Genomic DNA, 12,701 nt, shown 5'->3' with positions numbered 1-12,701 from the left:
CTCCACCCACAAGGCAACAATTCCTAGACATTGTCTTTCTAGTTCTGTTAAGAGTTCAGGAAACTGTTTGCTAGTAGAACAGCAGGTACACCAGCAACTCTGAAGAGGAGGCTAAGAACACCTCCAAATACACTGTGAATGGTCAATATATCATTAAATGATGACTTTAGACACTAAAACTTAAACTGTAATTAAGTCCTCACATTACACTAATAAAAATACTACCATCTCCCCATGAAATCCACAATGTTAGATAGCAAGTGTTATTTATTGTGGCACTGCTGAGGCAAGATAAGATTATGCCTACTGTAACTCAATAGTTAAAAAAAATTTTACCTCGCCTATGAGCAAAGCCAAAAACTAAAACATCATCTTTCAATGTAACATATTTAATATTATTTGCCACTTAACAGCCCGTTTGAGTTTGACACTATTAGTTCTGTTATCACAGCTTTCAATTCCAAGGTGTGTTTTCCATAAGAAAAATTCATAGGACCTTGTAATAATGCACAATCAGCAGTGTTTATTTTCATTTTGCTTTAATTAAACACAAATGCAACTCAGAGCCTGATGATTCAGCATTGCTCTTCGCAGCCTAACAGTGAGGTGACTGTAAGTAAGGCTTCAAGGTTAAGGCGACGAGAAGCCCCAAAAGTTGTGGCTTTCCACTTCAGTTCTCGGCATCCACGGTCTGACGTGATGGCAATGGCCGCCAAGAACTTAAACTCGTTCTACGTTAGCGTTACGATGAAACATCGTCGCCTCCTCCATTTTGCGATTTGTGTCCCCGGCAGTCAGCTCCCAGAAGTCACCGGGCAGCCCGGGAGGCAGAGAGCAGCACTCGAGGCCCCACAGGCGAACACCGCGTTAAGTCTCTCCCCTCCGGGGCCCCGCACCAGCGCTCCCAGCCGAGAGAGCCTGCCGGCCGCGGGGCTACAGCTTCCGCTGCTTGTGCCGGGGGTTGGTCTTGCAGCAGACATACAGTCGGCCCCGCCGCCGGACGATGAAGCAGTCCTTGCAGCGCCTCTTCAGCGAGGTTTTCGTCTTCAGCCCCGCGAGGAGCGGCGGCAGCAGCCCGGGCGGCGGCGGGACGGCCAGCAGGCCGCGGGGAACGGCCGCCCCGCACCACAGCGGCTGGGCCCGGCTCACCAGCGCGGGCAGCGCCGCCGCCCGCCACCACGGGGCCAGGGAACTGAAAGGCGAGCGGCCCGGCCAGCCACCCAGCGAGCGGAGGGGCCCGGCGGCGACTCTAGCCAGGAGGGACAGCATGCTCCGCGCCCTACGAGGACAGCGCACTAGTGAGGACACCCGCGCCGCGCCGCTCCCCTCCTCTTCCCCCGCCACCACCCGCCCCTAAGGGAAGGCACCGGGCACTGACCGACACCGCCGCTGCTCCCCTCTCCAGGCCACAGCCCACTGCTCACCCCCTCAGACAACCCCACGCATGCGCGTACGCAGCGGCCGGCGGAAGAGAGCGGGGGCCAGTGAGGGGCGGGGCAAGAGCTGCTGCTGCGCCTGCGTCCGCTTGGGCGGGGAGGTCACGTGGCTGGCTCAAGATGGCGGCGCCCGGCGCGACCTTCTGCCGCTTGCTGCCGCTGAGCCCTTTGCTGCGGTCCCGCCCGGCGTCGGCTGCTGCCGCTGTTCGGCCCTACGGTGTGCGGGCCTCCGGTACCGGCGAGCTGGTGACGCACACGGGGCAGGTGAGTGCGCGGGGCCGCGGTCAAGAGAGCGGTCCGTGGGTCGGCGCTGCTCCTCTGCTGTCCGGGGAGGGTGGGTGCGTCCGGGCCGCGTCTCCCGCCGTGCCGGCACCTGCGGTAAAATGGTCCCGGTGCTGCGAGCGGCACGCTGGTGAGCTGCTTCCTTTAGTACGCGCTGTGGAAATTAACGCTCTCGGATGATACGTAGGTAAAAGGTATGTGCGGTTTCAAAAAAGGTAGGAGCAGGGTCATTAACCATTACTAAGCGTGGTGGGCTGGATCCAGCGTTTGACACAGCTGGAGAGTTGGTAGGCAGGAGGTATCCTTTTGCCAGTGCCTCCTCACTTCGTTTTATCTGTTCTTTAATGTAAAAACTGAACATGGGGAGGCTTGTTAACAGCTTGTGGAGACATGAGGGGGCACGGCTGGTGGAGCTAACTTGGGAAGGTTTTCACTCTGGCTACTGGACTCGAACATAAATAAATATGAAACTTGAATGTCCTAGTTTACTTCACCTTCCAGATGGCAGTGTGGGATCAAGGAACATAATTATAAATAATAAATCTTCTGTTTGTCTCCATGGTCAGAGCTAAAACTTCTGTTTACTGGCTTTAACCCCCACCTCTTTTTTCTTTTTGCTTTCCAATCTACTATTTCTGTGCAGTATGTGCTTGTAAGATGATGGCAATACTTAAAACTGAGGAAAGAATTTAAACTATTTAGTCTTGACAGTGTTGTAAGCCTTCGTGTTCTTTGTTTGTGGTCATTACTTTTTAAATAAGATCAAGTTTATTTTATACCTCAGGTGTATGAAGAAAAGGATTATAGAAGAGTTAGATTTATTGGACGACAAAAGGAGGTAACTCATTCTACTTTTACTCATGGGAGATGAGGTGGTTTGTGGGGTTTTTTGTATCTGATATTGATGTCCTCAGCTTGATTGTCGTTACAAAAAAAACACACGACAAATCAACCAAACACAAAAACCACAACCAAAACCAACCAAACAAAACTGTTCTAGATTTTGGGTTTCAGTGTTTTTTTCACTACGGCTTATAGTGACTTCTGTATACCTCCCTACTTCTGGTAAATTTGGAAAATTCAAGACTTTCTTTACACCTGTTAAGTGCTTACATCTAGGTTGTGGATGTTGTAGGCATTTGAGCATCTTGCATGTGGAAAACTTTGTTTAAGCATGTATTTAAAAAAAAATTAAGCATGTTTTTAGTGCCATTTGTATTTAGAAAAATCACATAATTAAATGCTCTGCTAAATTATGCATCTAATTATCTGTTTAAATGTGTGTTTTGAAGCTTCATTTGCTTCTGCAGAGTTAAAATCTTGATCTTTACCCAAACTGAGTTTTTAATGAGGGCACTTCATTTCCAGAGCCTGGGAAGCATTTGCTGAAACAGTGATGTGACAAATAAAACTAAAATTTGGAGTATTCTGAAATAACAAAGCCTCAAAGGTAAAGCTTAGTAGCACCAGCCAAATGTACTACTGTGAAGTTATCTTGTGGGCCTGTTGCTGCTGCTCATCAATAGAGTGGGTATGTGAAATTGTTAGTCCTTTAGCACCAAGTTCTTTCTAATGATCGAGCAGCACAGCTCCATGAGGGATCTGCTGGCCTTTGGGAGAGAAACAGAGTGTTTCAGCTAAATTGTATTCCTCAATGCCTGAGCATCTGATTAGTGCCTCAGTGTTAATGCTAGAAATGTGTATGTATAGTACAGGCATTGAATATAAGGTGTGGTAGTTTTTTAATGCAGTTGTGTATAATTATTCCCTTCCTAAATTAACCTGAACTAATTATGCTGATTTCTGAGTTTTTGTATTGAGTTTACCTCATTGTATCATGGATACAATTTAACTCGTGCTGTGTGGCAAAAATAGGGATTCTACATGGGAGGTAGTTAAATGAAAATGTCACTTAAAATGCTGAAGTACTTTCTTCTGGGACGATAGTGGCAAAGTAGGTCTCTCTCAAATGCAATGCCTGTTTCTGTGCTATTTCTGTAGCTTTGTAAGAAATGCTCCCTAAGCCTAAGTGTCCATGGGGCGCAGGTCCCTCTGATATGCCTCTGCCAGCAGCGCTTTTCAGACTCTGTGGCAAGGAACACCCAGGGTTTTCAGTTCAGCCCAGTTCCTCCTCCTCTGGCAAAAGACAAGCTTTAAGTCTGCTGAGTAAGGTTTAATGCTAGGTTTTAATTGTGAAATTGGAACAAAATTTACATGTTAAATACTAAAAGGGTCCTCATCTGTCCCGTATTAAGGGGATCTCTTTTTAGGGACTTTGCCATTATCCCCTAGCGTGTTTCAGCTGCAAGCGTTAGGGTTTCCCAGCCATGTCTGTAGTCAGAACTTTGTCTTGTTTCTGAAGCTAAAGCTAGCCAGTGAAGTTGGTGACTGTACTTTCTCGGCCGTTTCTCTTCACCTTTGGTACGCTCCGGGTGGTGGAGCCTGGCGTGTGACCGGCCCCATCTGGCCGTGGCAGCCTTCTTGTCGCGGGATGCGGCCTCTGGACACGGGTGCCCTCAGCGAGGATGTCTGGGCCCACGCCGGGGTGCTGCAGGTGGCCAGGCCCGGGGACATGGCCCAGAGTATGTGTATATTGTCCCCTCAGTTCTGCCAGCCTAATTGTTAATGAAATCCATGCATTTTAGCTAAAACCGTTGTTCTCTGCGCTGGACATGCAGAACTGAGGGATTAGTGCTCTCTGGCAAGGGCCTAAAGCAAGTAGCTGTGAGAGGACTGAGCATGGCAGCTGCTAAACTGCATCTGCTGCAGTCTGACTAGGGTCATCCTGCCCTCGTACAATCCCTGAGGTACCACAGGGCCTAATTCAGCACCGCCAGTCCCGCTTCGGCTCTTCCCTTTCTCTTGGGCTGGTGCAGCAGCTGAAGCTGTGAGAACTGACTTCAGAGCTGGTGCGGTTTAAATACAACCTCCTCCTTCCCTCTGGATCTTTGCATCTGGGTCTGTTCTGAGTTTGGTTTTATCTCTTGGCCTCCTGGACAATGTACTGGCACAGGCAAGTAGGTGGAAAGAAGCAGCAATGGGATTGTCAAAGTGGCACTACGGGCAGGAAAAAAAAAATTGCTCATGGAATTATGCATTGCGCAAGCAGTGTTTGGATGTGCTGAGGGAAACAGCCCCTTCCTGCTTAACTACCTCTGTGCTTTAATTGAAGGGACATGATGTAACTGAAACTACTTTCCCCCCTTCACAGTTTTTTGCTCGGGTGATTTTTGGGTTTTGGGGTTTTTTTTCTTTCCCCTGGCATGTTTTCCATACAAATTCCTAGATGTTTTTTGGTAGTCTGAACCACAGACAAGTCATAGCTCTGTGGTGGTTCTTGCTTCCTCCCTTTCCCTACAACTACCTTTGTAGTTAAGAAATGTTTGGAAGAGTGGAGTTCTGCTTCTGAAGCAGAGGTGTACCATGGTGCTATATCCCTCCTTCTTTAGTGTTAGATGAAGGATGCACAATTTTGAGTATTATTAAAAGCAGCAGTTGGCAAAGTTTATATATGACTTGCTGACACAGCCCCCAGGCAGTGAGGTTCTTGATGTTACCAATTTGTTTCATTACTGAAAGTTAATTTTTTTAACTTTATTTAGCTATCATCTTCTTTAGGTAAAGAAAATCCAGTTGTTGGCAAAAACTGACTTTTCCACTGCTGTACCAAAAATGCAAATTTTGGGAAGATTTAATTGGAGGCTTGGTGAAAGATCCTAAGTTCTTGTGTACTAGGACTACGTAAAAATACCATTTTACTTCTTAGGGATTCATTTAATGGACGCTTAGCTATCTTTTTCCTAAGAATCTCATCTTCATTCAAATACCAACGTGTTTATGCACCCTGTACGCAGAGCAGTGGGTAGTGCCTTCTTTGGGCATGCATCTCTTTTTGTATTCGTGCGTGTATAACATTGCCTTTGAAAAAGCTGGCCCTTCCTGGAGCACGTTTCCCTGAGGGGTAGGGTTGGTTGTCTGCTCAGTGCTGGTGCAGACCGGGTGGGAAGAAGCTGGTGTGGGCAAGAAAGCAAAGCAAGTGCTGTGGCTGGGTGCTGTAGGTCCTGCTGAGGCACCAGGTGCTGTGTCACAGGGCTGTCCAAAGGTGGATACGTTTGCCAGGCCACTCAGGTATGCTCTAGGAAAAAACTCTACTTGTCAGTGATGTGCATATTCAGGAAGTGTATAAGATGGATTTACAGAGTGGCATAGTGACATTTAGAGGTTTTTCTTTTTTTTTTTTTTAATGCTGAACAGTTTGCCTTTCTGATTGTTGCGTACCATGCTCATGTTTTCCTGAGATTCCTGTGCAGTGATAGAATAAGGTGCATGGTGAGAGGCTCTAAATTACCAGCAGTTGTTTTATCTCACTCCTGACCTTACTTGTCCTACTATTAGTTTTGAGTTTATCAGCAGTCAGTCTTTTGCAGTTTTGTCATGTAGTCGCTAAAGCATAATACAGAGGCAATGTCAGTTAAATATCTTCTGTTCCTGCTCACCTCTCCTCTGAATCTGCTTAGGTCACGTTGTAAACCTGAGCACTGATGTGGCCTGTATATCAGGGGAAGGGGATTACTTTTGCAGAGTTTAATATGCATAGTTCACTGATCTGGCTTATAGCACAGCCTAAGAGTTGGTGTAGGAGGTGAGAGGAAACCTATGCAGGAACTTCTCAAGATGACTGTAGTGGAACTGCTTGGGGAGGTAGTAAATGGCAATTGTTTTCTGTCTGAGTGGGGAAGGTATCTGAAAGCTTCCTTTTTCTCTTACAGGTGAACAAGAATTTTGCGATTGATTTGATAGCAGAACAGCCTGTGAGTGAAGTTGAAAGTAGAGTGATATCATGCGATGGTGGTGGTGGAGCTTTGGGACATCCTAAAGTATACATAAACTTGGTAATATCTTTGTTCTGCGTGTATAGCATCTTTTGCCTGTAAATTCTTGTTTGTAAGATTATCTACTTTTTGTCATGTTAGTTTAACAAAGTAAAAGGAGTAACCGCCCAAGATGCTCTTTTTATTTGGTGCCTAATATAAAATTAAGATTTCTAATCTGAAGAGTTACAGGGCTTCCACTTGAAGTTACAGAAATTTCTTTTTGAAATTTTGATTTGTTTGATAGGACAATAACTTTTTTTTTTTTTGAAAAAAGATATTAACAAGTAATATGGACAAGCAGTGCCTTGGGAGCAAAAAATAACATGATGTGTTTTGAGACACTGTAATTATTTAAATGCCACCATGTCGATTGACAATACATTTGTAATATTATTAGGAATATGTAATTTATTCTCAATCTTACAAGTTCAAGGAAAACAAGAGGGGAAAAAACCCCAAACCCAACAAACAAACCAACCAACCCCTCTTTCAGTCTTTGGGAATATTGGCAGATCTGCAGATTGAATGTTTCAATCATGGTCAGAGAATCAGTGAAGAATAAATGTTGTCTTATCCTCCTATTGACAGCAGTTATAGTTTCCAGTGTGTTCTTATTCTACAGAGTAAATATATGGAGGCTGCTGTCATATGACCTCAGTGGAATCAATGATGTCGTGTGGCTTAGGTACCATACTCAGTTAGACCCTGACTGCAAATGTCTTAAAATCTTTGCTTGCTCACCTCAACTTTGACATTTGCTTAATACCCAAAAGAATGGTGGGGAGAGCTGGTGTCCTTTAGTGTCAGTGTTGTTGTGACTCTTAACTATAAACGTAAGTATTTATATTTTCAATAATGTAAAATGAATCATTACAAAGTTCTTAGTTCAAAGTCAAACGCTCAGAGGTTCTAATTCATAACACTTAGGAAGCTTGCGTTCTTCAGTCTTACACTAACTTCTGTAGCACACTGCTGATCCGTTGCATTTATGTTGATTTGTTTGACCTGGACCATGCTCTTTTTGAAGAATAGTTTTCGTGAATTTTGAGGTCTTTTTGTGCTAACAACCAAATTGCAAGATGTCTGTGGTTCAGTTCTTGAAAGCTAATGTTTGCAGAGAGAATGGTATTAGACTAGCTTGTTTCCCCTAGCCCTAATAAATGAAATCCAGGCTTTCAGGGGTGGAGGATAGTCTGGATTCTTCATTTATAATTGTGTGTTAAGGAAGGGGAACCATGAGTTTACTTCGTTTCATCACTGCAAGTAGTTATGTTGCTAAAAAAACAGAGAGTCCCTGAGTGTTTATTTAACTGTCTTGTGTTTTATCATGTTAGGAAGGACTGCAATAACAGCTCACAGTCAGTCACATTTCTAAATTTGAAAAAATATTTGCATCTTTTGGAGAGAAGAATAAAATTTTATACAGTAGTAACTGCGACTTTTCTCTAAAACGTTTTCTTTCAGAATTTCTCCCAGAACTCTACTGAAATTTCCTCCTTCCTGCAACTGACTCTGTCAGCTTACATTACTGGTCAAAATTCTTGCCCAGATATAACTTGGAAATGCCAAATCATATTCTGTATTAAAATAATTATGGAATAATTTTTTCAGAACATTGGAACAGGTATGACTGAACTGACTTAAGATGTCCAGTTTGGTAAGAGGATCCTTTATTGCTGAAGAGATATCACTTGGCTTGATGTTAAAATTATATTGTTGATATTAAGCCTGGTAGTTAAAAGGCTGGCAGAAGGGAAGCTGTGTAGGATACAGAAATCGAGCATGAACCTCATACCATCATTCTTACTTCTAGTGTTTCAAATCAGATTAAATGCTGTACTTTAGCTATATTGATTGATTTTAAGATGGCACACGTAAGTAAGAGAATATTTGTAATTTCTAAAAGTTCTATAAAGTGAAACTAGCAGCTGTTGTATTTTATATTTTTGCAGGACAAAGATACAAAGACCGGAACATGTGGCTACTGTGGACTTCAGTTTAAACAGAAACATCACTGAAAGAGTATCCCTGCGTGCTTGCAGATTTCTGTTCAGATGTTAACGTTTAACTATAAATAAACAATATAATTAGAAGCCCAAGATTAATGTTTGTGTTTATCTTAACTATGGAAAGTCCAGTCTGTACCTTTTTAAAACCTAGCTTGTCAGTTATTTGAGAGCTGGATAATATTACAATATCTGCTTTGTGCTTAATTTGGTTTTCATGGAAGAAATGTCCTGCCTTGTTTGGCAGACTTCTCACAGGCTTGGAAGTGGCCCTTGGCTGCAGCGTAAGTTTTGTTTGTACTGGGTAGATTTTCATTCTTTTCAACACTGAATTGGATGTAAATATTTACTGGGGGATTAATTATCCCAGGTGTTTGTCTTTTGGCATTATTTGACACTCTTTATGACCCAGTATCTATAGCTAGATTCACAAATGGAAGCACAGAGATATTACAATATTCAGCATTATGGTACTTAAAACTGGACGCAAGATTGTCATCCCTGAATGAAGTAGCTACACTTGCTACTTGTTTAAAAGAAACAGCCAATGCCTTAGAACGGTAATCGTATGAGCTGGAGAACTACCTAAGCTGGCACATATGAAAGGTGAGGACATAAGCATTTGTCCTCCAGTTGAGAGGATCAGAGTGTAAATAGCTGATTCTGCTTGGGATTCACACGCTGGAAACCTCTTTAGGAACTGGGTCTTGTCAGGCTTAGAGTAGGGATTGCTCCATTACAGGTAGCAGCTTCTGCTCCTTTAATACAGATAATCTGATAATGCGAGCATCCATCTATGTGTAACACTACCTAGGCCATATGAGACTGGTTGTAGGACATCATCTACCTTCTTGTTTAATTTCACTTATGTAGCATTCCAGCATATAAGCATGACTCTCAAACAGAGTGTCTGTCTGGAGAAGGAGGATACAAGCTTTGGTCCAGAGAGCATTTTAATCTGTTGTCAGTAAGTGACTTTTTTTTTTTTTTTTTTTTTTTTTTTAGTGCTGGTGATGGAACACGGTCCCAGGTAGCAACTGCTGCTTTGACCAAAGTTTAACAGGACCTGATTCTAAACCTGCTGTTTATATCGCTTTAGTTAAATTGATGTGGTGATACCAAGTTGAACCAAATTATGTGGGCCTGCAGCTGCTTAACTTGCTTGTGTCAATTTACAGATGAAGTTGAACCAATTAGTCACGTGCATGTACACCGCTCCTTTTTTTTTCATTCATTCCACCTATAAGAGCTTAACTCCCTTTTGTCTCTTCCTCTTCTTCCTCCTTCCCTCTCCTTTTTCTCCTTTCCGTTGCTGCTGTTTTCAGTGATCATCTGACCAACCTTCAATTCATTCTTTGTAACTACCTAGATTTAGGAAGTAATACTGAAGTCATGCATTATGAATTCATTGTAAATTCAGTGTAGGTTACTGAGCACTGACTCTATAAGCCCAGGGTCTGAGTGAGACTAGATGGCTGTTATGGTGGTTGTAGTTTTGTAATCTTAGTGCAGTGGCCAAGTTCAAGATGACTTTATGTTGTGTTTTGAGTCGCACCTGAGTGTATACAAAGATGGCAAAGGATCCTTTCATAAGTAACTTGCATTCAGCCTATCTAACCTCATGCAAATGGTCTGTCAACTGAGCATAAATGTGACATAAATGGTCCTCTGTTAAGTTCGTCTCATGCTCTAAAGGTAAAATAATTACTTGAACTTGCAGTGTCTGTCTTTAAGCATAAATCGGGTAGCTTTTTAGTCTGGCTCTCCACCAGTTTGTAGAGTGTCTTGGCTGGCACAGTTTTCTCATGGTGCAATCATCTCTGCAAAGAGACCTGAAACAAGTAATTATATGTAGCCCTCTTCCTTGGGCCTTTGATTTTCTTATGAATAATATATCTGTTTGGATCACTGCTGCTCATAATAAATTAACAATGTTTAAATTGGCACGGCATCTGCTGAGGACCCAGACAAATCCCATCCCACTGGTCTCAACTATGGAATGTTGTTCTTGGATATTCTCCCAAAAGTACTTGTGATTTATGAAGCTGTTGACACCGGTGAAACGAAGAAGGTCTCTACTTCACTCTGGTGATCTTCATAGGAAAACCTCAGACTTTGCTCCTTATTGTTTCCTATGTGCTACATTTGTGTATCTTGTGAATGGCTGTTTATATGAAGCCATGCACTTCGAGGTTCGAGCCACACCATCCACCTATCAGTGGAAAGGCCAGCCTTGATCTTCAGGGAAAAGAAGTGATGAAAAGCAGAAACTTTTACTGTGGTGGTCACGAGCAGATACCTGTGAAAACGGATCTATGAGGACAGACTAAAACACGTAAGTATCAAAGCAAAGATGCACGCATTTTTATTGACGTACTGGCAACTGTATGCCAGGACAAATGCTATCAACAGCACTTTCTAGTGGAGATGTCATTTTAGTGAACGCTAGAATTCCCCTAAGCAGTGTGCATCCAGTCATGAAATTAAAATATATTTAAACATTACAAAAGTTATAAAACTAGTTGCAGCTTTGCAGGTATTTTTCCACCTTTTTTTAACGTTCAACTTTGGATGTAGATTCTCCTTTACATTTTTAACTTTCTTCCTGTTTTCATTCCTGTCGTCTTACATGTTTCTGTTGCTCCCTTCCCACCCCTAGTCCCTTTATGAAGAACTAGGTCTTTGACAAAGGAATTATTCTGTTAAAATAAAGCGCTCTCTTTGGAACAGCCTCTAATGCTTACCTCCTACTTCAATAAGAGTGCCTAACCTGTTCTTTCTGAAACTCTGTCACTTGGTCTAAAACATGAATTAAAGTGATTCAAGTAGGCAGTCATTTGACTAGATTTTCTCTTAATGTTGCGTGGATCAAGAAATCAAAACTGCTTTCACCACAGTCATTAATAATTAAAATGAAATCTTATTATTTGGACTAATTACAAATGTAGGAGAAAGATCTAAGAGGAAATTCGAGACTTTATAGCATAGCAACCTGGTAAAATATTGCATAAACTCTAGTAGTCGTCACATATGATTTGTCTTGATAGCAAGTCATTTCCATTTGTGCTAACCTTGTCTAAATATTGAAGTAACTGACTTTCATTGGCATGAGTAACTTTCTAAGATTGAAATTTTTTTTCTCTATTGGAGATACAAAGAAGAGGGAAAATTAGCCTGGAAGCCTGGTGTAGTATATTTACTTGGGACAGAATGTTTCTAGGTTTTGGGGTGTGTGTGTGGTGTTTTGGTTTTTGTACACACAAAAATTAATTAAATATTTTTCTGGCCATATACATTCTTCTACTAAACATTGGTTTGTTTAGGAAAGAGTCAGTTTCAAGAAAATGTCAAGTAAGGTGGATCTTTGTTCCCAGGAAGGAATTGTTGATTAAGGGAAAGAGAAAAGAGCACAAGATGCATCTTCTCCCTCCTCTCTAAATAGTCTGCAATTGGTAGCAGACCTGATTTAGTACCTAATTAGACTTAGAAAAGTACCTTAATCTTTGGACTGTGCAGGGCTCTTGGGAAGCTTTCTGTCTTTACACAATGTAAAACCTGGTTCTTGGGCATCAGCTGCTGAAAGGAAATCTGCAATGTGTTTTAGATACTAAAAAATGGATTTATAAACAAATTGGGGTAACAGTGACTGTAGCAGAAAACCTCAAATGGTGACAGAAAAGACCATTAGCCCTAAGCATCTGTTCATTATCTGTAGTGAAAAAGGTAGTGTTGTATTGGAGAATTCTGATGTGACTGATGGGTACTGCAGATTTTAATCTTAAATCTTAAGCTAATTATTAAATTATGTCCTGAATTCTGACTTGAAACAGTAAGGACAGGGACTTTCTTTTGGTGCCTTTCAGTAAACAACTGTGAGGTGTTGTCTGGTTGGGTTGGGTTTTTTTGAGTGCTTTGTGTGGGTAGTGAGGCTGTACAAAAAATAACTTCTTTGGCAGCATATGAGTGAATATGGAAAACGTACTAAGTAGGTGTTAAGGATAGACATCTTGGTTAATATAAAGTTGCTTTCAATTTTAAAGTTTAAGATAATAAAATGTCATTATCTCTTTTGTGTAATGAAGACCCGTTGGAAGTACAGCAGT

The 12,701-nt window shown here is 42.2% G+C and overlaps 2 protein-coding genes across 2 annotated transcripts; one reads left to right on the top strand and one right to left on the bottom strand.

Moving 5' to 3' along the window:
• Positions 1–783: 783 nt before the first annotated feature.
• Positions 784–1,495, bottom strand: MRPL36 (mitochondrial ribosomal protein L36). The gene is made up of 2 exons (XM_075744654.1): positions 1,379–1,495; positions 784–1,279 (listed from the first exon to the last, which is right to left on the bottom strand). The coding sequence occupies exon 2, from the start codon at positions 1,267–1,269 to the stop codon at positions 934–936; it is 336 nt and encodes a 111-aa protein (XP_075600769.1). The 5' UTR covers positions 1,270–1,279; positions 1,379–1,495; the 3' UTR covers positions 784–933.
• Positions 1,496–1,516: 21 nt separating this feature from the next.
• NDUFS6 (NADH:ubiquinone oxidoreductase subunit S6) lies at positions 1,517–8,691 on the top strand. The gene is made up of 4 exons (XM_075744653.1): positions 1,517–1,700; positions 2,503–2,556; positions 6,488–6,610; positions 8,545–8,691. The coding sequence occupies exons 1-4, from the start codon at positions 1,557–1,559 to the stop codon at positions 8,608–8,610; spliced, it is 387 nt and encodes a 128-aa protein (XP_075600768.1). The 5' UTR covers positions 1,517–1,556; the 3' UTR covers positions 8,611–8,691.
• The last annotated feature ends 4,010 nt before the right edge of the window (positions 8,692–12,701 follow it).

Source organism: Balearica regulorum, chromosome 2, assembly GCF_011004875.1.
Source record: "Balearica regulorum gibbericeps isolate bBalReg1 chromosome 2, bBalReg1.pri, whole genome shotgun sequence".
Taxonomy (NCBI): Eukaryota; Metazoa; Chordata; class Aves; order Gruiformes; family Gruidae; genus Balearica; species Balearica regulorum.
This window is presented reverse-complemented; position numbering and strand designations above follow the sequence as displayed.